Source organism: Sipha flava, unplaced genomic scaffold (genome assembly GCF_003268045.1).
Source record: "Sipha flava isolate LNK unplaced genomic scaffold, YSA_version1 163_pilon_pilon, whole genome shotgun sequence".
Lineage (NCBI taxonomy): Eukaryota > Metazoa > Arthropoda > Insecta > Hemiptera > Aphididae > Sipha > Sipha flava.
The window spans coordinates 86,872-113,056 of NW_020271821.1; the positions used below are offsets into that span (position 1 = coordinate 86,872).

Sequence of the window (26,185 nt, forward strand, 5' to 3'; positions counted from 1 at the left end):
ACGTCACGCCCCCTACCCCCGCAAGACCACCGTCTTTCGTGCCAAATTCACTCGCCGTCGCACGTTCACTTCTCTTTCACAGCAAAGAGCTGAATCGGCGGTCACGTGTAGCGCACGCACTTCAATGAAGTTTCTCCTTAAAACGGCAAGATTAGATGACAAAACATACGTACGCCGTAGATCGGTATGAACGTACACGTCCAGGTGAAAAAAAAATCCAGTCAAAACAAAGCGCGTTAGACGCGTACGACTGCGATCAGCGAGTGAGTGCTGCTCAAGAACGGGTAAGCGAAACGTTAGGTTTTCGGAATTCGTTAACGAGCTTTTGGCGTTTAAAAGATGGTTTTCCGTGATAAAAACGAATTGACTGCTCTCGTGCAGGCCGTTTCATAATCTGCGCGGGACTCGACGGTGCAAATATGAAAGGGGGAGGATTGCAGGGTCCTGGGTCGCTGTAAAAAGTGTTCATGGCTTGGAGAAAATATTTGGGTCCACTGAAATAGCACACGCGCGTTTCCAATTTCCACGGGCCTCGCAAGACGATACTAATATTTTATTTTTTTCCCCGTCCACGGAAGGTTTATTTATTTTTTTTTTTTTAACAAACAAGGCACACAGGGACTCGAGAGCGAAATATTTTCCCCGTACGCTTGATTGGCCTGCGTAAGTATGACGAAATTGTTCTCGGATCGTATTCACTCGAGAATCGCATCTGTTCATTTCTTGGACGAAACGAGTACGGCCAAAAACCCACGGTAATGTTTTCAGTTTTAACCTTCACCCGGTGGGGGGACGTAAAGGTCCTAAATTCCTTCCCCCCGCACCCACTCAACCCGGGGGATAACGTTTACCTCTTGGTTGGGCCGAAGCCGAAAACATCTCATACGCGGACGAAAAGAGCCACTGCCACCTCCCCGCGGAAACGAGCGCACGATAATTTTTACAGTACTCCCGCACGGTAATTACGGTACTCGCGCGCACGGTATTACCGGGCTATCTCACCCGGCCGCCGCCGCCGCCCGTAGCATGGCGGAGCGATGCGCGCGGGGGATCTCATCGATGACTCGTGCACATGACCCGTGCGAAATCGCAAACATGGCGGACACCATTGTTTTGATTTTACCACACTAATTGTATTATTTTGTTTGGTTTTTTTTTTGTTTTGTTATCTTTGTTATTTTTTCTCTTCTATTTCACTCCGCTACGCTTTTTTACCAGACGCGTACGATGCGCAGCCCGCTCGATTCTTCCGTACCGTCGGCCGCGTTTCCTGTCGATCTCTAACGCCGTCGACGCCGCCACCGTCGCCGTTTCCGCAGCTTTCCCGTCCGCGTTACACGTCTGCGTATTGTCGTCATCGCCGTCGACTTTGACACCGCGGATCACGACTGCACGACGATGTGAGCACACTGGTCCGGGGCAGCTGTAAACTTCTCGCAGTTCACGGAAATACCGGTGAGTCCCTTATCACATGTAAACGACAAGGATCAAAAAATGGTCGTCGAAACTTCTATGAATCTTCCACGCTTTCATGCCCTATGACCACGGCTCACCCGATTCGAATGCCCCCCTGTTTCGGCTTCCGCAATCAGCTTTCTAATGTGTAAAACTGCTAGTGTACTCTAAGTAGATACCACTTGCAACGGTTCTAGCATTAGCAGCGTCGAACCTCAGTATTGGACAGTATGTAATTAATACCTCATTATTTATTATCCAATATTGGACCGCTTTATGTTTTGAATTTTACATCCTGGGTAAATTTTACTAGGGTTTGGTGAACGTTGCACATATGTTTGTGCATACCAAAACCATTACTGAGTTTGCCCAGTAGCCAAATAAATTATAATTTAATATTATTCTTGAACTTCATATATTTTCAAGTTAATTAAGCACATAGTTTGTTTACAGTAAATCTAGTTTTACATAAATATTTTATCATAATATATGGTTATTATCATTTTTTATTAGGCATTATGAACAATAAGGTTTTAATGCATTATTAAATGTTTTTGTTCAATAACTTTTCCAGAAAAAAAACAACCTTAACAAGTATTATTAAATAGATAACACTTCATACATTAATATCTATTAAACTGTGAACTTCTAACCATATTAATGAATATTTATTTAAAAAGGTATAATTGTACCAATTTTTTTTTTTTTTTTTTTTGTTAAAATTGTGTATTTAATTCTAACTTTTATTCTGCTATTTGAATAACCTAATATTAAATTTTTTATATATTCTACGATAAAAAAAATATTAATGCAATGACATCTGTACTATTTTTGACTTGGCTCATAGTCATTTACAAATTCTTTAACCATCGTTTTTTTTGTGACTGATTTCAAACTGTTTATCTTTAGTTAAACTTTAATTTGATTAACAAAGTAGTTGGTATACATTTCAAAAGTTAGATGACAGTTTTCTATAGTTATTAAGCTGCAATATTATTTTTAATCAGTTAATATTAGTATCCATAAATTGATACAAATAGATTGAATATTATTTAGTCGAGTGTAAATTTAGTTTATAAACTACAATAAAATATTAATTAGAATAACATTTTATGCTATTAGTCTATTAATAAATTATTTGTTTTATGAATAGGCGTAAAAGATGGATCATAATCAAAGCCATCATCCATCTGCGGTGAAAAAACGTTCCATTGATGATATCATAAATAATATAACATCAGATCTTCAGAGTTATGAAGGTCGATATATGGTGCTGGGCAATCCAAGGCAATCGACTGATATTATGTGGCATCAAGTGAATAACTATGCAAATCCACAGCCCCAACATAACATTTATAATCCAGAACCAATGAATTTAACAAACAACCCATATATTTTAAACTCTAATCAGTATACTCCATTTATGCAACCTCAAAATCCAATACCTGGATATGTAAACTATGATCATCATCAACAAGTATACCCTCAACATCATCATCCTATACATCATCATCAACAACAGCAACAACAGGGACCCCAAATCCAACAAACATCTCAGCAGCAACAACAACAAATGAACTATAATTATTACCAACAATCACAATATACTTCTCATCCAATGCCATATCGTAGTCAAATACATGGTCTTTTTGATCCACCTTCTAATGATGCTATCATTGAAAACCTTGTTCAAAATTGGAATCGTCAAACTCAAAACAACACTGCTGGAATATTTAGCCCCTTTGGAAGTCAAACATTTCCGACAGCAAGAGAAATGATTCCTGAATGCGATATTAATATTCATAATCATAATCAGATGTCTAATCATAATAGTATTGTTGCGCCTGTTAAGAAGGTTCGAATGATTGCTGAAGTCCGACCAATGCGACCTAGTTATTCTGATGTTTTAGCTAAGTCGCCTGCTATAGGTCCAGTAAAAAAAACTGCAGCTAGTACACAAGTTGAAACTCCTTCAGACGTAAAAATTAAATCTAAAGTGAAAACATCTATGAAAAAAAAGAAAAATTCTGGCAAGTTAAGTAAAGGAGAATCTGGTTTAAAAAGACAAAATTCATCTGCAAGTAGTGAAGAGCGTAATACTCCTACTATAGAATATAAAGAGGATAAAAAGTTTGAAGTAACATTCAATGGTAATGAAAAAGTGTGGACATCATCAGAAGACTTGAATGGATCAGAATATTATGAAGCTGATGAGAACGCTTATAATAATATTTTAGTGCCAAAATCTAAAGAAAGTAATAAAAAGGACAAAACCAAAATAAAACCTAAAATTTCTTCTGTATTAAAAAGTTTTGGTAAAAACATATCATTAATTGTATTTATTATGTTGAGTCTAGTAAAATAATTATATATATATACATATATATATTATAGGTCAAACTGTAAAGCCTCATAAAGATGATGTTGAAAAACACAAACCCAAGAAAAGTATTCAATCAAGTTGTGTGATAAGTGGAGTCAAAAAAGAAAAATTAAATAATGAGTCTAAGAAGCATGTTGAATCAATTAGTGAGTTATTAATATTTAAAATTGTCTGATTCGACAATTTTATTTAAAATCATTTGCCAATAGATATTAATTCAACAACATTTGATGAGATTGAGAAACCTTCGGTTAAAATATCTTCAAATGTATCCCAATCACAACAAACTGCAGCAGCACCAGCTAGTAAAAATCAGGGTTCACGTAGTACTGTTACATTTACAGCACTGCCATTTAAAGCAAGGTATCAACGAGTGACTAAAAAACGACCACGTAGCTCTGCCATTAATACAATGAGTTGGTTCAATTAAATATATTTAGAAATAGATTATTGTTAGTTATTGCTATAAAAATTAATTGTTTATACATTTTTTTTCAGTAACAAAACATTTTAACTATTTAAAAGCTCAGTTTGTTCAATATGCTCCTTTGATGGTTTTTTGGTTTGTTCATCTTTTATGGGATGTTATCACCATGAGTATACATTTATTTTTACATTTGTAAGTTTATTTTATTATTTAAATAATGATAAAAGTGTATTGGCTAATATTTTCAACAAACATTATTTACTTTAAAGATCAGCATCGGGTATGACTCAACTGGTTGATTTTGCGAAGAAGTGTTGGATTCATTTTTGGATTGGATTGAGTTCTCCATTTACTGGTGCTTCACATTGGGCTAAAGTCAGATGGAAAGATTCAAACTCTGGTAACACTCTTCAAACAAATATTCCTCTACCAACTACTGGTGAAGAAGCTCTTAAAAGGTTACTAGCTTGTAAAGGAAAAGATCCATACAGGTAATTTAATTCGCTACAATATAGATTACTTCAACTATATTCACTATACAACTAAAGCTCAACATATTGATCAACTATTATATTTTAGTATTTTGGGTTTGACTGTTGATTCATCAGATGATGATATCAAAAAGTATTATAAGAAGCAAGCTGTTCTAGTTCATCCTGACAAAAATAACCAGTCCGGAGCTGAGGAAGCTTTTAAAATATTAATTCACGCTTTCAATATGATTGGTGATCCAGTAAGTTTTTTTAATCATATTATAAATCAAACAAAGTAATGATTAAGTTATATTTTTCATTTAATCAGTTGTTCAATTGATAAAATTGTTATTTTAGGAAAATCGTAAACTCTATGATAGTGGTATTGAGCACATAAAAGAAAACTATGATGAACTTAACAAATTGTTGAAAAATCTTCATGAAAAAATGGCACAAGTTGCGAATACAATCAGGTACTTACTTTATACTTTATATTTATTGACAATATATCAGATTTGGGTGGTTATTTGAGGAATTGTATAATTTATTAATATTTATGATTATTGATTATAATTAAATAGGTATTCTTGTATTCTTTTTAGTATTAAGTGTAAAAGTTTCATAAGACTTCTATACTTATTAGAATACAAAAAACAGTGTTGTGAAACTTGTTTTTTTATGTTAATTTATTATTTGTAATTGTTTGACTATTGTAATTAAATTTCAGTTTGAATATTTGGAATAGTATTTTAAGTTGTTTAAGTTCAATTGAATGTAACTAATCAATGCACATTAATTTTTATTTTTATTTTTAGGTGTACTAGTTGTGGTAAACGGCACAAAAGAAAACTGGTATCAGGTCGTCCAATGTATGCGGCACGTTTCTGTTCACTGTGCAATGTACATCATTCTGCTCGTGATGGTGACATTTGGTCAGAGAGTAGTTTGTTTGGTTTACGCTGGAAGTACTTTGGATGTATGGATGGCGGTGTGTACGACATTACAGAATGGGCCACTTGTCAACATGGTAGTCTGAAGCACATGCGGGCTAATACTCATTCTGTACAGTACAGAATAATATTTGGAGGCAAACAACAAACTCCTGAGCCCACGGTTTCTCCATCACCACCACCACAACCAAGAACACAAGCACCTCCTCCTTCAACACCATTATTCGAGTATGTATATATGATATTGGTCACTTTAAATTTTAACAAATTAACCTTTAATATTGGCTTACATTTTTTCTACTTAAAGTTTTCATCAACCACACTTAGACGAATTTTTAAGTTCATTTTATCAACATCCAATGCCGGGATCTGCAACCAATGGTGAATATAAAGCTTCAACTGACATTCCTCGGCAACGCACTAAAAACAAAAGAAAAAAATAGTAAATATTAAATAATATGCATATTCCTTGAAGATGCACTATTAAATATACGTTTTTCATTCTCAGAAAAAAAAAAATTTCAAAATAAGTATCTTATTTAGACTAATAATAACTCATACAAATCACAACTTTTTATTTATATTTATATTTTAAGAACTTATCACTTGTACTTGTTATTACAAGTGCATTGGCGAATTACACTGTTTTTTTTTTTTTTAATATCATTATCATTAAACTGTCAGTACTATCATTTTAATGTATGAACAAATACCAACTAATGCCTGCCTTGAATAAGTGATGTATTTTTTTAATATTTATGATTAGAGTTTTAATTAATTTACTTCATAATATTAACATTGTATCCTGTGCAATTTCACAATTTAGAATTTTTAATTAACCTCAATATAATAAAACTCCTGTGTTTTTATTTATTTTCTCTTTTCAAAAACTTACATTTTTTTCTTTCTCTGTCTAAACATTTCTAATAATATATCTTTAACTGATTTTGAATGTTAACTTTTTCTTACCTTATAGAATGATCCACTGAATTTATTATCTGAAAATGTTAACATAAATCGTAAATTCTTTGGTAATATTATTAACTTTGTGTGAAATTAATTAAATTATAATGAACACAATGTCTGATTTTAAAATATTGCAGTATTATAAAAATCGAAATATTTGTGTGTTATTTTTCTTCTCAAAACTTCTTCATTCCCCAATAGTTTTCCTTTGATGTGAATCAATAATATTCATACATAGTACAACAATGCAGCGATATTTTATGAATCCAGGCCCAAATTATATAAAAATATTATTCATTGTTCTTCAAATTGTATCTTATTGCATCACTTACAAATTAATATTTGATAATATTTCCACGTGTAGAAATAGCAAATAATAGAATGCTAGTAGAATACACTAGTCAACTGTTTGGTTAATCTTAACCAAATTTTTAACTTTAGTCGGTTCACCCTGGATACTGGTGGATAGAATGGAGGTGTGAGACATAAACCATCAAATTTTATGTTATTCAACATCGGACAGATATTTGTACTCGTTCATTTTGTATTCATTTGAACGATTCTCAATGAAAGGTAACTTAAATCATTCTCATAATTTCGGTTTACTCTATGCCTAAGAATCGCATACAAAACATTGAACTTTAACTGGATAGTGCGCTAATTAACTAGTGAGTTGATTGCTCGAGTAGGTTTAAAATTGCAAAGCTTAAAACAAAATCGGTTTTCGTTGATGTAAAATTTAACGTACGGTCCATGGGGATTATTTTACCACCGTAAATATGTGCAATCGTCAGCTGTTATTAGTATTCGATAGTTCATATTGAATAATGGACAGCGTAAGACAGCCATAGCGTACGCCTTCCTACCCGGTGCTAGGTGTTGCCGCCAAGTTGTTGCGTTATCACGGTGACGAGTTGTTACCGGCTGTTGCGCGAACAAAATATTATTTCCCGCGAGAACTACGGACGTGGTGACCGGTCTGTCTGGCGCGTATTGCTCCGTCGTTGAACCGCAGAACACCGTTATTATTATTGTATGATGTACAAACGGTATCGCCCGCACGTCCGTTATGGTGGGAAAAAATTGAACAAATAATATTTTTACGATCAATCGGCGAATAATAAGATTTCACTTCCAGCGGTACGATTGTCCCGCGGTGGTCGGACAATGTTTCAATGTCAACCAGTCGATCTTGTTGCAAATCAAAGTTGCGGACACAGTTGATGTAACTAATCGGTCGTTTTTCAGCCGATTTCCAATGGGCGTTCCACGCTCTAGCGAGTGTTTACCTCTACCGGGGAAAAACATTGATTCGCGTTGACGCGAACAGCAGCAGCACCGTGGGTCGTACGAGCGATTCGCCGTCCCCCCTCGTTAGAACGCGCGGGATATCGTTTGAAATCGGTCTACGCGATCTGCTGTGACGATCGGGGCCCACGAGGAAAACGACTGCTCGACATCCTATACTTGCCCGGCGTCCCGCGGGCGACCGATTCTCTCGACGGAGAATCGATCGCGTTCTATGAGGCGATTTCACTGGGCGACAAAAAAAAAAAAAAAAAAAAAAAACGTTTTTCTCAAAACGGTCACCGTGGTACGCGATTACGGTATCACGCGTTTGTTTCGCATTATTTCGCCCAACCTTTTCAAAATATCGTCGACAGAGTACAACGTCGCCTGGTCAGAAAATGCACTGCCGAATGATCGAGCGCATCTGACAACATCGCGGTACCCGCGGTTCGAAATTTCCCGGTTTTTTTTTTTTTTTTATCGATACACGATCGAGACGCGTCAGTTGTTCGCGGACACCCGTCCCTTTCGCCGCCGCATAACTCCGCCGCGACGGGGACACGACGTCTGGACGCTGCGGACACGGAAGACCCGACCCCGGCGACGGGGCTATTCGTTCGGGGTCCCTTACCCGTCTGGGAAGGATTTCGCGGACGTAGGTTGTAGCATCGAGACCGGCCAAAGTGTTACTACCACCGCCGGTAAGGCACTGCGGTCGATTCACTTGAAACCAGTGCTTGATTTGGCAAAATTAAAGAAGAGGGACTCTGTTTGCTTGAAAAAAAATTGCGTCCCCAAAACTTGTTGAGCGTTATAATTATAACGTATTTATAGTAGGGGGTCGCTAAAATTTCTAAAAATTAGAAGGGGTACTCCGTCCCCCTGCGTCCCCGCTCAAGTCGAGCACTGCTTGAAACCGTTACGACCGGTCACAGCGTTGATCGTCGAACAGGAGGCGCTGATCGCGTGGTATGATTTAATCGTTTTCAGCGAACTCCCGTTTAAGGCGGCCACACGCTACGGTTTTATTTGTACGGTGTACGGTGCAGTTCGAACAACGTACACCGATAGTGTGCGGGCAATAAAACGGACGAAAAACACCGTACACGGAATAAAAACTGAGGAGTTTGATTTTTTGTCCGTGTTCGGTGTTTGAAACGAACAAAACCGAAGGTGTGTGCCCATTTCGGCGTTCGAACTAAAACCGTAGTTTTAAAAAAAACTATAAATACCATAATAATATTATATATATATAATATAACTAGCTGTCCCGACACGGCGTTGCCCGCGTATTAGTTGGTTTTTTGGCATTTTCGTAGGCCATGTATTAGTGTTATTATGTATGAGAAAATTTAAAAGTAATAGGTAAAGTATCTAAATGTTGAGATTAAGTACAAACCAACGTATATATTTTCTGAATTTACGTCGTACCGAACTTCGCATTTTATACCTTTGAACATTTCTCGAAAATTCTATAACTTTCTTAATTACAACAATTGCAATGCAAAAAATAATATTGAGATAAAAACCATAGGTTAGGTTAGTTATATAATTCTCGGAACAATTCATATCTACACGCCGCCGACGATAAAACACAAACAATAGAAAAAAGGTCAGATTACAGGTAGCTATATAGATACTGTCGCGGTCGGTCACGGGAAAACCCGAAATACACCATGCAATTATACACATTTATTAAAAAGTTAATTAAAATATTTGAAATATTAAAAAATTTGAAAAAAAACTATCCTATATTTTAAGTTGGACCAAATTACACACGGTGTAAAAAATTTCATCAAAATCGGTCCAGTAGTTTCGGAGATTATCGCGAACATACATCGTGACACGAAATTTTTATATATACAGATAATATAGCCGTAATATGCGATTAAATTCAACTAGTACGTACTAGTACGTTGATAATAATGTTGATGGTTTGATGTCGATTCGTTCGTCAAAAAAACGGTCCGTGTTGTTCGAACACCGTACAAAGATACAAAATGGATAGTGTGTGTCGTTCATCGGTGTACGAACTAAAAATGTGCGAACTACACCGTACACCGTACAAATAAAACCGTAGTGTGTGTGGCCACCCTTAACGGAAAAATTGTTTCAAAACTGCGGTTATAGTATCTGCTAATTTCTCGGATCCGACGTCGAACGTCCTTTGCTCGGAGCGCAATGCCCGACCTTAACTGCGCGAGGATAACTAACGTTTTTTTTTTTCCCCCCTCCGTTTTGGGAGAGAATCACCCGTCTCGTCGTATTCGACGAAAGTTAATGTTTTGTTTTATTCGGTACAAACGCGGACGGGGGAAGAAAATTAATCGGTGTTCACACGTTAGTTTATAATCAACCAAGTGCGTACGAATCACGATCAATCCTTACGTTTTGCGAGCGCTAAAATTTAGGTTTCGGTGGGTCGTATAAAGCCAGCTGGAATGGGGGAGATACCCTACGTTTTTTTTTTTTATAGTACATACCGAGTAAAAACCAGTGGCGTAGGAAAGGGCTCCGGTGCAGTAAGTAAACTAGGCCCCCTAACTAATATTATCTTTACACGAAAAGTCAAGGTGTGTACACATCATATTATGACTATATTATTGGTTTTTTTTTTTTTTTTTAACGCGAATACTTTATTTATTACGAAACCGCAAACAAAATTAATCAACAGTCGTGCAAGATAAAAAGAAAATCCAGTTTTTTAGGTATTTTAAAGAGCAAAATGATGTTGCGTGAATTATTGTTCCACTTCAATACCGATTGTTACTGGAATCACCACGTATGATTCGAACAGTTATTGTTAAACACCACGACACATTGTCGATTATTTTAGGGAATTATAGTTTCAGAAATGTCCAAGGCGCCCCGGGGCACTGCCCTGTAATAGCTACGCCACTGGTAAAAACACACCACGGAACGAAAAATGTAAAACAAGTTATTAATATTTCACTTGGACACGACTGTGTCTACACGAATCGAAAAAAGCTTAAAATTATAGCTGCGGGTAAAAGGAAGAAAAAAAAAATGCATTGCAATCGTGTTCGATGTATAGGTGTGTGAATCTGTATTTTATTAATGTTTCAATGTGATATAAACGTAAAAAAAAAAAACAATCGGCTTAAAAAGCTAAACCTCAAAAATCCAAACAAACTAATTAATAATTATACGTAAATAGGTACTTAAAAATCGTACATCGTTAATGATTAAGAGTTTTTATTTCACGTCGACGGGAATGCGAGAAAACAACGTTGACACTAAAATTGAATAAATGACTAAACAAAAAAAAAAAAAAACTTACGTAAAAGTATTGAACGTTAATAGTTTTTGTCTATCGGCCGTCGTACCAAAGACAAAACGTTTTAACAACTATAAATGTTATGTATCCACACGGCACAATCGCATAATACGTTGTATGCGACGTGAAAAAGTGTCGACAATGAAAAACAAAACAATAAAAACGTTCGAACGCACATGAAATTCACGCGTCATTCGCGTATTCCTGTCCAGACGAATAATGGTAACGTTAAAAAGTCAATTTTCGCGTTACATCTGCGCACCGGTAAACAAACGTGGACCGAATGAATTTCTACTCGCCACGTACGAAACGGTAATAATAATTATTAATCGTAAACTATGATATTATGACGAATACCTGAAGTAAATATGTTTAAGTAACAATTATTTCAAACAAAAAAAAATAAAATAAAAAATAATAATACATTACACTCGTAACAGTTTAAAAAACTAAAATAATATTATTTCGAGTACCCATCGTTATTATTTTTATTTTTTATTCTTGTGGTAAGGTAAGTCAATTTGTTTAAACTTTTGTCTCTGTATAGAACAAAATAAAAATGAAAAACCAAGTACATTCAACACATATTATGAAATATATTATTTACCCTTAGAATTACATTTTTCTTTGGTTTTTACTAACATATAAGGCCACACAAACACAAATATATATATATATATATATATATATATATATATATCAATCCGCATCAAGCCATAGTATAATATTTAATAAATATATGAATAATTATTATCGTGTACTTAATTTGAATTGTATAACAAATTAAAAAAAAAAAATATATCCTATTACAATAATTAACATTAAAAGTTGAACATGATGTTACATATTGATAAAAATAACATATATAATATATGCTTTAAATTAATAATATCTAAATGGGTATTAAGCCGTAATAGCTATTATAGTTTTATTCAATTATTATTTAAAAAAATTGTATACTTTTAAATATGTCATATCATAAAATGTACGAGGAATTCTATGGTCTCGTACAATTGAATGCTTACATAAACTTATTATATTTCAAACAACGCAATAAAAAATGTGTCAAATGTTTAAAAAAAAGTTATTGGTTGAAAACACTGTTTCCAAAATATAATATAAAATATTTTCTAAAAAAAAAAAAACACAAGCAATAAAATCTCATTTAAGCTCTAATTTTTCAAACTTAATTTTATTTTTATTAGTTCCCTAGTTTTTTTTATATTTCAAGCAATTTTTACAGAAGAATAATTATAATAATACGAGCATAATTTTTCTTCAGATTGGTAATAGAAAATCAATAATGTAATTGGTCACTGTGTAGTTGCATTTAAAATTTAGTCAATTTTTTTTTCTTTTTAATCAATTTATGTTTCTTTATTTTATTTATATTTGTTATAGTTCAAAAATCCATCACTTTTTTTTTATACCTTATCAATTGCACAACATAAAAATATTTATGACATAATTATTTGATTTATAAAAATCAAAAAAAAATTACAGAATCAACTCTAAGTCCTTCACCTTCAACAATAAGTAAAATGATTATCCTTTTAATCTTTTTATACTGCTAGATAAAATAATAGTTACAAATAAAATATTAATTTTGATTAATAATTTGAGAAACTTGTGTTTACACAATTAATCAAAAAATAGTTTTAAAAATGAGTATAGTACTTTCATACTTGACATTTTTAAATTAATTTTCCTATAATATGTGTTAAAATGTTTCATTTTAAATTAAATTTTCTTATTTGATACTACAGTTACAAATTAATGCATTGTAAATACAAAAATTTCTTTGATTCATTAAAACTCATTTTTAATAAAAAAATAACTATGCTTAAAGCTAAAATATACATAATTTAACATGTTATATAACCTATTAGTAAAAAAAAAAAATTAGTTAAATTAGTATGCAAAAATTATTGCAGAATTACAATATAATTTGATCACAGAAGTAATAGGGTGCAAAAATTATTGTTATATGATTTTATTTTATTTTGGACATTAAGTCTCAACCCTGAATTTTGTTCAGTTTTAAAAGCTGCAAAACTTATCTACTTTATAGATATTTGAAATTGTTTTAAAAGCTCGGCACAGTACGTATAGCTAGAAAAAAGGATAATCTCAAAAAATGATAAAAAAAAAAATATAAATAAATTTCAGTGAATTGCACCGTGTGCTGAGATCATTGTAGTCTCTGAACTTTCAATTGCGATTGAAGTGTTGATACAAGTTCTTCGAGGTCTTGAATCCGCCGATCTCGATGAGCTAATTGCTTTCTGAGCATGTTTAGTTCTTCACATTGACGGGTGAATGCTTTTTTCATCTATTACCAGAGAAAAACATATTAATATTTTAAAAAACTATAATATTATATTGAAACAAAAAAATATCTTATTATACCAACCTGATATTCATTTTTTGGACTGTCATAATTAGTATTTTCTTTCATATCATTGTATTCATCTTCTCCATCATTCTAAAATAAGTTATAATAACTAATTACAAATTGTCAATCATTTATCAAGAACCTATTTTAAAATAATACTAGACAAGAAAGATCATACAAATATAAAGTTAAAATAAAAAAATACTCAAAGGTATTTTTAATATTCTATAACTAATATATATGAAACACTTTAAGACCTACCATGTTCGTAAATTTGTTTACTAATGAATGACTTAATTTCTGTTGTATTTGTTGAAACCTTGTATTTTGATTTACTTGAGTCTTTTGGGTCTTATCATTATCTGCCAACATCTATTTAAAAAATGTTTAATCAATCAGTTACCAAGCAATAAAACTGATTTTGTTTTACTTACATCAAGAGGTCGATAATCAGGCACAGTTTCTTTAGAAAGGAATGCATATTTCATACGATAATTGGTATCATTGCGAGTGGCTTCATTGGAAACAAATGCTTGGGGCTTATGAGTTTTTACTGAAACACCTTTAAAAATTAACAGAAAATCAATTTATTTTATTGCACATACATAATATATATCTTTGATAAAAATTTAAATACTATGGTAAAAATGACCTTTTATTGGTAGTAATGTAAACAAATAGATGTACAGGTTATCTAAATATTGAAATCTAGTAGCTATAATAATTGAATAATCAGTCACCAGATTATAATAATACTTGAATAATTTAAACATTTTTATCCATGAATTTAAAATAAAATGTATCCGAAGTATCTAATTTTATTTAATTAGGATCAAAAAAAAAAAAAAAAAATGTTCGTTAATTATCATCATTATTATTTTTTTTATAAATTATCATTTACTATGGCATTTAAACTGAACTTATTACCAGATAAAAAATTTAAAAAAATACATAAGAATAAATGTATAAATGTTTAAAATTTATTTTAAAAGAGAAAAAAATTCTAATAAGATATTACTAATATTCTTATCTTCAACTAACACTATTATTAGTTTATTATATAAAATTGTAATATTAGTTCACACCTGTTCTCATTGACATTAAAACTGGCGGTTTGGTAATACCATTAAACCATTCTTGAGCATTCAATGCTGGTACAGGGGCAGCAGTATCGGGATACAAGTCATGCTGATATTGATCACTCTGAAATATATGCAATATACATTAATTGCAAATAAATAAAAAAAATTATATTATATATTATTTTAATAGTAACAATAATAACCAATTAATATAATACAATTCATTTTTATAGGGTAATAAAAGTGCAATGCATATTAAACTACAATGAAAAATGATAAATTATTTTATTATTATATTATATAATTTATGGCATTGTTTTAAAGTATTATCATTATTTACAGTTATTATTTACTTTTAAAAATAATCTTTTTAGTAATTAATATTAGTTATGATTATTTTAATATATATATGTAAATATAATAGTATTAATAGATTTGAATTTTAGATGATAAATATGTTACTTGAAACATAGATCAAGGTTATGATATGACTATAAATTTAATATATCTATAATTATATATAAGTTCATATGGTTAGTATTTTTAAGTATTCATATATAATCATTTTACCTTTCTTGGAACAATCATTGAAATTGGTTCACATACATTACGAGTAGTATGCAATTTATAAAATCGCATAATTTCACATCGACTTACACTACAGCCACGTTTAACCATCATTCCAAATCCTTTCTAAAAATATATAAAATGCATAAATAATGAATGATTTGTATTTAAAATAATAAAACAAAAAAGTAGATATTTTTAAAATGTTATTAACAACTAACCTGTGGGCAACCGGATATAAATTGATTTAAGAAGTGAATGTATGGTGGTTCATTAACAATTTCATAATACCTTATGTTTCCATCACCCTAAAAGATATAACACATTAAATAGGTTCATACTTTGGTAAATAAAATTTCAAATACTGAATCATGTTAATTTTTAAAACTTAAAACTAACTTTTCCAGCCAGGTAAACCATTTTTGTGTCATAATCATAGTATGGAAATAAAATTCCTGATGATGAATCAACATTAACACGCTGTAGTGGCTCTGATAAGTTAGTATGATTCCAAATGGCTATTTGTCTATCTGAATAAGTTGAAAATCCTGTGGTCAATAAGCGTTCATTATCTAAATAAATCACCTTGGATGAACGTGATCCTTCATGACAAATTCCTTCCTATATAAAATAATTTTCGTGATTAGATAAAGATTAAATATTTTAGATAATAGGTTGTTATCATCATATTTTTAATTTCACATAATAAATTTACTTACTGCAACTACTAATCCAGATCTAGGATCAATTGACCTGACTTTTTTGTCTTTGCAAGTGGTTGCTATTCTACTACCATCTCTATTGAATGTTATTGAATGCACTATATCTGGATGACAGTCAATTGTATTTAAAATTTGACCAGATCCCGCATCCCATAACATTACCTAATTAATAATAAAAATAACTTAAACCACTGAACTATAAGAGCATCAAAAGATTTAATAATAATAGTACACTCAATAAAGCTCTTATTTTAGGTTGATGTATTGATATATTTAACAGAGTTCTAGTTCTAAACATTTTATTTTGATCATAGATTTTAAGTTAAAAGCTCATATAACTTGTTTCAAATTTTTAGTATTATCATTATAATTATCTCATTTAAAATAGACATAGTAAATCTATTATTAAAATAAAATAAACTATTTAACTATCGCAAATTACAATATTTATTCAATGTATTATACTATTTTGAAGTTTGAAGAAAAACATAACGCTGTATCTATTGATATATTTTAAGATTGTAATGTTTGAAATTATAATAACTATTAGCTAGGTACATTAATTAACTAATGAAAAATGTATATTTTGAGTAAAAAAATAACATTTATTGTATTGTTAATTTATAATTAATTTTAAAGTGATTATCAAATAAATTTATTATTTAAAAAATATATTAATAATATCTTAGTTTTAATATAAATTAAATCATTGTTTTTTTATTAATACAATTTTAAATAATATTGATGACATCTATTCATTGTAAAAAGTCTTTCAAGTATAATAAAGAATCCATACGTTTTTTTATATCAAAAATACCAATATTGTTTTACATATTTCATATAAAAGAATTATAATATAATCTTTCATACCATGTAATCAAATCCAGAGCTAGCTAGAACATTTTCTGCAGTAGGATGCCACTCAATATAACCAACCCTGCGGCGATGACCTCGTAACTCAATCAACCATTCATTCAAGTTGCAACTTAAACCACTGTCAGGAATATACCATAGTTTAATCTATAAAATAATCATTCAATATTATCACTTAAGATTTAAAACAAATTTAAATAAATCATTTATAACTTACAGTACAGTCATCAGAACATGAAGCAATTATGTTATCATTGAATGGATTCCACTTTACATCCAAAACTGGACCTCTATGGCCAGTAACTTTGCTAGTATTTAAATCTAAACGGCCAGTCTAAAATCAAGTTTCATTAAAATTAAAGACATAAATAAAAACATTTCAAATAATCTTACCTTGTTGATAGGCAATACTACAAATGCTCCTCCACCAGCAACTTCTGTGACAATGGCAACAAATTTTGGATTGGCAGCACAAAAATTAGAATCATGAGCATTGCGTGTAATTGGTATATTGTCATATAGTTCTTCTCGTCTTGATGGAGAACCATAAACATGGCGAAACTTAGAACTACGTACTCCACGGAACAACGACTGTTAATAATAAAACAAAACAATAAATTTTACTCTGTATAAATTTCAAGAGGAATATAAAAATATTATAATTTATATTTCAATTTTACCGTATTATTTGTCATGTTGATTATCTTACTATGTTAAAATAGTATCTCAATTTCATGCATTTCAAAAATAAAACTCAAGGAAAAATTTTAAACATACAAAACTGAAAACAAAAAACAAAATAAAAACAATATTAACACTTCTATTTACTACAGCAAACATATTCACCTACCGTTCTCAACAACAGTCATTCAAAAATAAAAGTAAATAATAAAAATTAATAAAATAGAAGTAGGTAGGTAATTGTTATATCTAATCTAATTGGATATTCTTAATAAGTGAATTAAAAAATCATTCCGAATACAATCGTACGGAACAGTATATAAGATAGTAGGATTAATAATGGCACTCGACGTATAAAAAATAAAATGTTCATGAATTATGCAAGTGCATGGAACAGTTATTGTTGCCCATTCTCTGCCTCTGTTTTGAACATAATTATGCACCTTGCTAATAAAAATTTTTCAACAGAGAAATTTTTAAACAAATTATTCAGATGCTCACGACTACCTGTTCCGTGCAACTAGTAACCAAATACCTAACCATATTTACTTAATATATGTCGGACATAATAATATACGTAGTAGGGCACGCAACACTACGGATGAGACGTCGTAAAAATTAATTAATTTCCATCACGAGTGTACGATTATAATTGGTAGATGATCATGAGCCGTGGCGATTAAACGAAAACTAAAAACTCAAACGGTGCCGTCGAGCAGAGAACACACTAACGCAACGTAATAAACGCGTGCAGACGGATTTTCGGGGTTTACCGGTGTACTGCGGGAGCAGACATTTTTATCGAGCCGTTCCAGGACATCACTGATCATCGGACAAAAGCGTTACCCACCTTGATCACGGGCTTGTTGCAGGCTCTGATGTCGACCAGAGCGTTTGACTTGAACACGTCGTCGATCTTGGCGCGTTTGTCCAGAGTGCCCATGTCGCGGATGGGGTAGGTGCGCGCAAGTGTGGCGAACGACGACAACACGATCACATCGGATAACGGACTGGCGGATGAATTGGCGGGTAAACTCTCGACGGAACGGTGTAGGGCGCGAAACACTCGGCTGCGACGAGGGCTGCTAACGGGTAGCTGCTGCGAACCGACGCCAACGTTGACTGACGGCACCCGGTCGGACGCGGTGCGCGTCTATTGTCTCGCGCCGAGAACGTAATAACAACATCTCCGTTGCGACAATGCGCGTGCGCGTGCGTGGGCGGGTGCGCGCGCTCGGCCTTCGGTGACGGTCGCGCGGCTCATGACTAACCGCGGTAACCGTGGGAATGGGGAGAGAAAAGGACGGCCGAGACGGGTTCGACAACCTTGCCGGACGTCGCGTGACCGCGCGTAAAAGATTAATATCAACGTAAACACACGCGCACACGCACGCGCCACCCAACGTCCTTTCCGTCCCTTCGAACGGACCGTGACCGATACCCGGGGGCGCCGCGTGTGTTGTGCGTTTTATAACCGGCGCCGATCGGTGTCGACGCGAGGGTCGACCGGTCGAGAAGGCTCGACAAAGAAATTATCCCTTTACGGTTACGAAAACGCCGTGTGTGCTTATCGAGCAAGGTGTCGCCGGCGCAAGCTAGTTGGAATTATTGGGGGGGGAGGCAGGACCGGATTGGCCCGGCGAGTTACCGAGCAAAACTCGGTGGGCCGCGACAATTTTTTGCCTTTTAAGTTGTGAAAGGCCGCTAACAGAAAATATTAATAGTTGAAGATTAGTGCACCTATTGAAATATGCGATTAAAAAATTTGGACAAGGGCCGCCAGTTAATATGTGGGTTGGTGACATACAGAAAACTCGGTGGGCCGAATTTGTCCAATCCGGCCTTGGGGGAAGGGGGGGGGGTTAAACATGGGTACTCAACACTCACCTAGGTACGAGAATTGGTCGCTGCGGTCGCATAATATAAATTCCGTACTACACGTGTATTGTTGTATGGTTGTTTTTATGTCCATCAAATTCCCGTCCACCTACCAAATTAAGGAGGGTGATTTCCTTCCTGGTTCCCTAGGTTTGCGCCTCTGAAGGGATGTTGCTAAGACAATCACGGTTATCCGTGACCATTTTTAGGAAATGTAAAAACAAATCTCAAAAAAATGGCTCAAAAATTAAGGAAAATAATAATTTAATATATTGGCACTTCACATAAATTCTGTAATAAGTGTCAATTTGGAGGTGTTGTGGTGTATCTCTCAGAAGTTACTTTGCAATGTTAATTTGTATATTCCTCTCTTAATTATCCTGATTCTGATAAGGCTATAGCCTTGGCGAATCCAGGGGGGGGGGGGGCATCTGAGGACAAGTTCAATCTCCATTAGAAAAAATAATATTATAAATAAAGAATATTTAGAAAAATTAAATAATAGATAATAAAAATACACGTTGACAGTTTTAGTACAATATTGTCACCTTATTTATGGGGGTCTACGCCCCTAAAACACCTATACATACACCTTTAATCAGCTATATTGTATAATTTTTCCTATTAAGTGCCTCGACCGTAAATAAATGATGGATCCTGGCTACAGGTTACGTGATAATAAATAGTCATCTGGTTACAGCAGGCGTGTACACAAAAAATATTTTAGGGGGGGTTTTAGGTTGTACATTTTCATAATAATATAATCTATAAACCAATTTTACTATATAAAAACATATTAAATATCATTTTACTAAATTTTGGGAGGGGTTTGAACCCCTAAAACCCCCCCTTGTGTACACACCTGGGTTACAGTGTCGGTATTTTAATTTTTTCTGGGGGGAGGAGGTCCTTTTACATTATCTTATAATATATAAAGAAAAAAAAATGTTTGATTCATTAATAATTACTTAAGTCTAAAAATGTAATTCTTACACTAACAAAAAAAAGAACATAACATAGTATTAAGTAACAAGACAATATATTTAAAATATAAAATATAATGTACCAAAACTTAAGCGCTTGACTTGGTGAAGGGTTCGGATCCTTTGGACCCCCCCCCCCCCCGTAAAACCACCACTGCCTGGTTGTTTAGACGTGTGCCCACAATGTCGTGTACCACGTATACGACGATCATGTAGATTAGAAAATTAATCATCGACAACTGCGGCACGTTTTGCTAAAGAATAACACGGTGCCGTGTTATGTGGACAATAGGGTTTGGACATATTGGATTTCTCCCTGAGCGGATATGACGTTAGGTGGATTAGGTCTTTAGGATCTCTTTGTAGATCGGAGTCTCATGCTTATAAATAATAACATTTAAAATGTAAATTATTGCCAACAAAGGTTATCCAAACACCATACACGATTGAATTTAGTTGAACGATGTTTGATATATACGATTATAAAGCAAAACACCAAGAAACAAAAAACACATAGAAGCCTGTGTGTGTTACTGACATGTAAAGTTGTCTTAAATCATCTTTATACTACTATAAATATATTATTTAATTAATTTTGAATCAGCCGGTTCAACATTTATTAAATATTTTAATATTATATATATATATATATATATTTATATTATATTATATTATAATATTACAAAATTTGGTATTGATGAGGTTTTGCAGCTGCATGAGGTATTCTCCTTACGTCGTTTGAATGTAATTTAAAAAATTAAGTAATAGAGTAAAAATCCCACACGTAGGGTTAAATTATAGCTTCTTTGTTTAAAATAAAATTATAAAGCTCGTACGTATATGGAATATGAGTGATATTTGAAAATGTATAAAAAAAAAAAGTCTCTTTTATAGTGGTTAGAGCACCAATAAGTTGTAGTCATGAAAAGGGTGACACTCTCGCGTGTCGCACACACGACCCTTTAGAAAAAACGCTTCGTTATATTATTTTTCAAACGTGTGGAATATTGTATAACCCCCCCACGATATAATAGCCCGCTGACCTTAACCGATTATACTCCCCTAAAGAGAGCAATTTTTTTGTCGATCGTTAGCGTTAGCAATAGGGTCCGACTCTTTTTATATTTAATGAAGATTACGGTTTTATTTATTTCAAAACTGGATTACACCCGAAAAAACACCAGAAAAACGTCAGGTGTTTAATTATGTCACGCACCTCTGGACTGATGCATTTTTAGCAACGCAAATTAGACAAATACTTGGATTAAATTTACTTCGAATGATTTAAATGTAGGCGTATTTGAGAAATAAAGAGCATTTTTACATATGACTAATAAATCTTACTACTAATAGTAGTTAATTAATTTAATTCAGTAGGTAAATCTAGTAAAATTAGATTGTATAAAATATAAGCACCACATTTTGAGACATCATCTGTCGAGACAGCTTAAAATGTTATTTGGGGGGAGGTCAAACTATTTTTATACTTATTGTTTTCCTGTTTTTAATGACCCGCATCAAATATTATAATTGTGCCGGTATTTCTAAATTTTTAACTCATATAACGGTGATATTTCATTACTCTCTTTGAGCACCAGTGCACCACCCGTATTACCCGTAATACCCTTCATTAAATAGAAATTATAATATATACTTGATAATATTATGTTGGTATCTTGTTTTAAAATTCTTTTTCAGGCTTCTTGGTTGCTCTATTAATAATGCTGTTAAAGCACATTTCTTAATTCCACTTCTGTGGGACAAGTGCAATAAAAATAATGGTCTGGTGATGTGAATAATTTTCTGCTCGAAATTTAAAACGACTTATTAGGTTCTCTACCATCTATCGTGAAATTAGTGATTTTAGTTCCCATTTATTTATACAATAAGCGCTCGTTAAGCTCATACATGACGGCGGTTTTACAAATTGTAATAATGCACACGTAGCACGGAAGCAATTATCGTTATTGTAATTTTCACAAGGTGTTATGGGTATATGAGTGTATTTAAATAAATAGGTTATACTCTACAGAGATGGGGTGGAGGTCATTTGATCCCCGGGGATACAACAGGTCCATTTAATCCGTAGGGGGTCATGTACCAATGTATGTAGTATTGTACGAGTATAATAAATGATATCTACTCAAGAAGTATGTAGGTAATACTATTACAGTATTTTGGTAACAGAGATAGATGGTAACAGATAGGACGATCATATATAATAATATCATACAATTTCTATTATACTTTCTCGATGGAAGTAATCTTTAACAATCGAATAAAGCGGTGGTTTTTGTACGGTAGTGTATGAAAAAAAAGCATTGCGGCCAAGATTCTGAGTATAATGATATTGTTTTTAATTATTATTATAATACCATAGTACATTTATATCTGAGTACAAATTAAAAAAAGAAAAAATAACTGTAAGCTGGGTATGCGTAAAGAAATAATTATCTAGTGCTAATTAACTTTGCTATCATAATACTACTTAACTTCTCATATTAATTTCTGTTTAGATAGAAGATAGACGTAACACATATTTTATACATGCATAAAATATTATTTACTTAGAATTTATATTTTTAATGTATGTGCTAACATATTAATATATGTGTACATACATTTAACATACACTTAAAAGTTAAATATTGTTAATTATGCGATTTCGCTCAATAGAATACTTTATAAAAATCTGAAGAAATATAGCTTAACAGAAATAATTTTGACTTCGATTTCATAAAATTTGATAGATGATAACTTAAATAATTTATTGAATGCTTGAGAATTAAAATTGTAATATTTTATCGTATATAGGCCGTTCGCTATTAAAAAATTAACCACTACGTTATTTTTCGATACATTACCTAGGGTGCTACGTGTACCCATTTTTGGTACACTCTGTTTTTACTAAAAAATTGTTGTGTACCAAAATTGATACATTAGAATCTGTTAAAAAGTGTCATGTGTACCGAATAGTTTACATAGAAACAAGGTCGTCGTCATGAGGGGAAGACAACGAGACCATTTTTCTCCAGGCCCCAGTCTAGGAAAAGTTAAAGGAGGCCCTCTTTGAGTCCAGATTGATTAAAAATAATCGGCGTTATTAATTAAAAATGATTAATATATTAATATATTATTTTTGAACTGTTTCTTTATGACATATTAATATATTTAACTAAGTAAAATTAACTTAAATTTATATTTAAGCGTTATTATACAGACTAAATTTTCAGTAATTCTAATTTCTAAATATTTTTAATTGTAATTTATTATGGTTGTTGCCGGAGTATGAAGAATGACATAATTTTATTCAAATTTACGTAGAAATTCGTTATCGCAAATATTGACGAGACAACATCCAAGTTTTTATTTTCTATGGATGTTTATATAAATTATCTAGGAATAAATTTAACTTTAATTAAATGTGGTAACTGATAATACATGGTCGAGAAGTTATTAAAAATGTAATTCATTGTATTGATGCATTTAAATGACCTTGATGGGTTGATGTTTGGAAAACTATATTTACCAATATTTTGCAAGCTTGGTGTGCATTTTTTACTATACTATTCTTATTATTTTTTTTTTTTATATAATTATTTATATTATTATTACTAACGCCCTTTCGGGCAAAGAGTGTACATAAGTGTTAATATAAATGTAGAAAATTTACATTAATTACAAAATATATAGAACAGAGATAAAATATTACATTTAAAACTTTATACATATCAATTAATTATTATTTATCCTCGTAAATATACTCGTATATTATTGCGATAATCAAGAGGCTGTTAACTAAAATAACCTGTTAACTAAAATACTATAGTGACATACGTGTAGAGTAAATAGATCACTAGCAGTGGCGTGTATTTGTTAATTGTTTCCGCGTTAGATAAACGAAACAAACATATGAAATGCATATCGAGTGTATTGAAAGAAGTGTCTTGTTTTCTTTATTGAATATTATATGTTAAAGACGTATTTGTTTGAAATTATCCAACTATATATTATAAATATAATATAATAAAAAAAAGTTAAAAACATTTTACAAGTTACAATGTCGACTTCACGATTCCCCTTGATTAAACACGTCATCAATACACAGATCAAAACACACAACGTCGCAGTGTTTGAAATCCGAACCTTTTATTTATAATACAATACGCCATTACGAAACAAAGTGCGTTTACACTGCTGCAGATGATCACATGACGGTGTATACACGACTATGTGTATACATAACTTATATTATGGGGCAAATGTAAAAACGCATATGTAATAACCATTCGAAAATATAATTGATATAATATACTGATTATTTTTTTACTTCCCCCCCACCCAGATTTTTTTCTTCTAAAGTGGCCAAAAAATAGCGGTGAACGGGGCGCATAGTCCCTCTCCCCCCAGCGGGCGCCCTTGGTGGTAGTGTTTTAATTGCAGGTGGGTGGTCTGAATTAATGTGTACACTCCTAATATCAATTGTCTCAATCCGCCACTGCATGCATAAAATAGGTCCATGCAGGTTCCTCCTGAAACGTCCGTTGTCGTCGTCGAACTGTCACACGATAATTAATGATTGCTATAATGTAGAACTACAACGGCCTAAACCGAACACGGGGTCATAGTAGGCGGAAAGGCAATATTATAATATTATTACATCATAAAATGTCGAATATCCGACCACGCCTGTGTACACAATCTCGGTGTCATCGGCGTCGCGTTCGTGTAACGGACCGTAGTGGTCTTCGTAAGCCCTGGACGTGTGTACAACGTTAAATATTGTTTTATAACTATAATCCATTATGGATATTTAATGTAAATATAGATAGGCAGAGTAAATTACTACACGGTTATAAGCGATCTACGTCGTGTGTCCATACTTATATGGTAGTATCGTGTGTCCGGATATTATTCATTTATTTTTTACAGCGTAGCGTAAAATAAAACTAAAAACATAACAAATTATATTAAGACTAAGTGACTGCGGAAAGATTTTACACCGTTAAAATTTCTTTATGAGTTGAATTTCAATTAAAAATAAAATGATTTTTTTTTTTTTTTAGTGCTTTTTCCATATTCGGTGGTATTGCTAGGTTGTTTCTTATGTCACAGTACTTCGTGCAATCTTGGACGATGTGTTGAACTGAAAGGTCAGTATGGCATATATCATAAATGATAATAATTTGCTAATAAGAAAAGAGTGGGTTTGGAAGGAGTGTCCGATTCTGTATCTTGTGATGGCAACTTCCTGTCGTCTGTTGAAATAGTAAGGTGAGATCCATTATTTTGTGTCTTTCTTAATTGTTTTAAGTTTATTAGTGGGAGGTATGGCATCCCAATAATTTTGCCACCTTGAGTATGTTATGTGTTTAATGGATAATTCAATGTAATATGTCGGTAGGCCAGATATTTTTTGGATTGGTGATGATTCTGATTGCAAGGTCAGCTACCTTGTCAGCCAATTCGTTGCCGGTTACACCTATGAGGGATGGTACCTACATAAGCTTTCTTATGTTTTTTTCTGGTCGACTTTAATATATTTTGGATATTTTGTGTAGTTTTATTTGAAGGTAGGGGGGGTTTTGAAGAGCTTAGTATGTCACTTAAAATTAAAATATCGTTCGAGGTGATAGTCTTGGCCAATATGATTGCTTCATAAATGTTCATATTATCATATTAAGTGTTCATCATATACATTTATAGCCGCTTACATATATATTGCTCGTTAAAAGTAGTTAACGATGAACAACCGTTTGTTT

At 32.7% G+C, this 26,185-nt stretch overlaps 2 protein-coding genes across 6 annotated transcripts; one reads left to right on the forward strand and one right to left on the reverse strand.

Annotated features, from left to right (window-relative positions):
• The first annotated feature begins 1,053 nt into the window (after window positions 1-1,053).
• Window positions 1,054-6,501, forward strand: LOC112679490 (dnaJ homolog dnj-5). Of its 3 annotated transcripts, none has more exons than XM_025549312.1 (10): window positions 1,054-1,455; window positions 2,609-3,770; window positions 3,850-3,984; window positions 4,048-4,254; window positions 4,337-4,457; window positions 4,535-4,756; window positions 4,845-4,998; window positions 5,096-5,211; window positions 5,554-5,916; window positions 5,996-6,131. In XM_025549312.1, the coding sequence occupies exons 2-10, from the start codon at window positions 2,618-2,620 to the stop codon at window positions 6,129-6,131; spliced, it is 2,607 nt and encodes an 868-aa protein (XP_025405097.1). In that variant the 5' UTR covers window positions 1,054-1,455; window positions 2,609-2,617. The 3 variants fall into 3 exon arrangements, with proteins under 3 accessions (XP_025405097.1, XP_025405098.1, XP_025405099.1); XM_025549313.1 differs by lacking the exon at window positions 1,054-1,455 and adding an exon at window positions 1,488-1,683; XM_025549314.1 differs by lacking the exon at window positions 1,054-1,455 and having other exon boundaries at window positions 2,618-3,770; window positions 5,996-6,501.
• A 6,931-nt stretch (window positions 6,502-13,432) lies between these two features.
• Window positions 13,433-18,758, reverse strand: LOC112679508 (coronin-2B-like). 3 transcript variants are annotated; one of them, XM_025549334.1, is made up of 14 exons: window positions 18,413-18,498; window positions 17,562-17,662; window positions 17,275-17,472; window positions 17,099-17,215; window positions 16,879-17,028; window positions 16,006-16,170; window positions 15,686-15,907; window positions 15,508-15,594; window positions 15,290-15,412; window positions 14,723-14,840; window positions 14,072-14,199; window positions 13,899-14,009; window positions 13,656-13,727; window positions 13,433-13,574 (listed from the first exon to the last, which is right to left on the reverse strand). In XM_025549334.1, the coding sequence occupies exons 2-14, from the start codon at window positions 17,574-17,576 to the stop codon at window positions 13,434-13,436; spliced, it is 1,647 nt and encodes a 548-aa protein (XP_025405119.1). In that variant the 5' UTR covers window positions 17,577-17,662; window positions 18,413-18,498; the 3' UTR covers window position 13,433. The 3 variants fall into 3 exon arrangements, with proteins under 3 accessions (XP_025405119.1, XP_025405117.1, XP_025405118.1); XM_025549332.1 differs by lacking the exon at window positions 17,562-17,662 and having other exon boundaries at window positions 18,413-18,758; XM_025549333.1 differs by lacking the exon at window positions 17,562-17,662 and having other exon boundaries at window positions 18,336-18,424.
• Window positions 18,759-26,185: the final 7,427 nt, after the last annotated feature.

What these genes read in the sequence shown, in the direction of transcription:
- LOC112679508 (XM_025549332.1), bottom strand. Translation starts at nt 18,505, where the DNA reads ATGGGCACTCTGGACAAACGCGCCAAGATCGACGACGTGTTCAAGTCA. An exon ending in CATGTTCTGATGACTGTACT is followed by an intron (nt 17,029 to 17,098) that starts GTAAGTTATAAA and finishes ATTATTTTATAG; the next exon opens with ATTAAACTATGGTATATTCC. An exon ending in CTGATTATCGACCTCTTGAT is followed by an intron (nt 14,010 to 14,071) that starts GTAAGTAAAACA and finishes TTTTTTAAATAG; the next exon opens with ATGTTGGCAGATAATGATAA.
- LOC112679490 (XM_025549312.1), top strand. Translation starts at nt 2,618, where the DNA reads ATGGATCATAATCAAAGCCATCATCCATCTGCGGTGAAAAAACGTTCC. An exon ending in CTCTGCCATTAATACAATGA is followed by an intron (nt 4,255 to 4,336) that starts GTTGGTTCAATT and finishes ATTTTTTTTCAG; the next exon opens with TAACAAAACATTTTAACTAT. An exon ending in CCTTCAACACCATTATTCGA is followed by an intron (nt 5,917 to 5,995) that starts GTATGTATATAT and finishes TTCTACTTAAAG; the next exon opens with TTTTCATCAACCACACTTAG.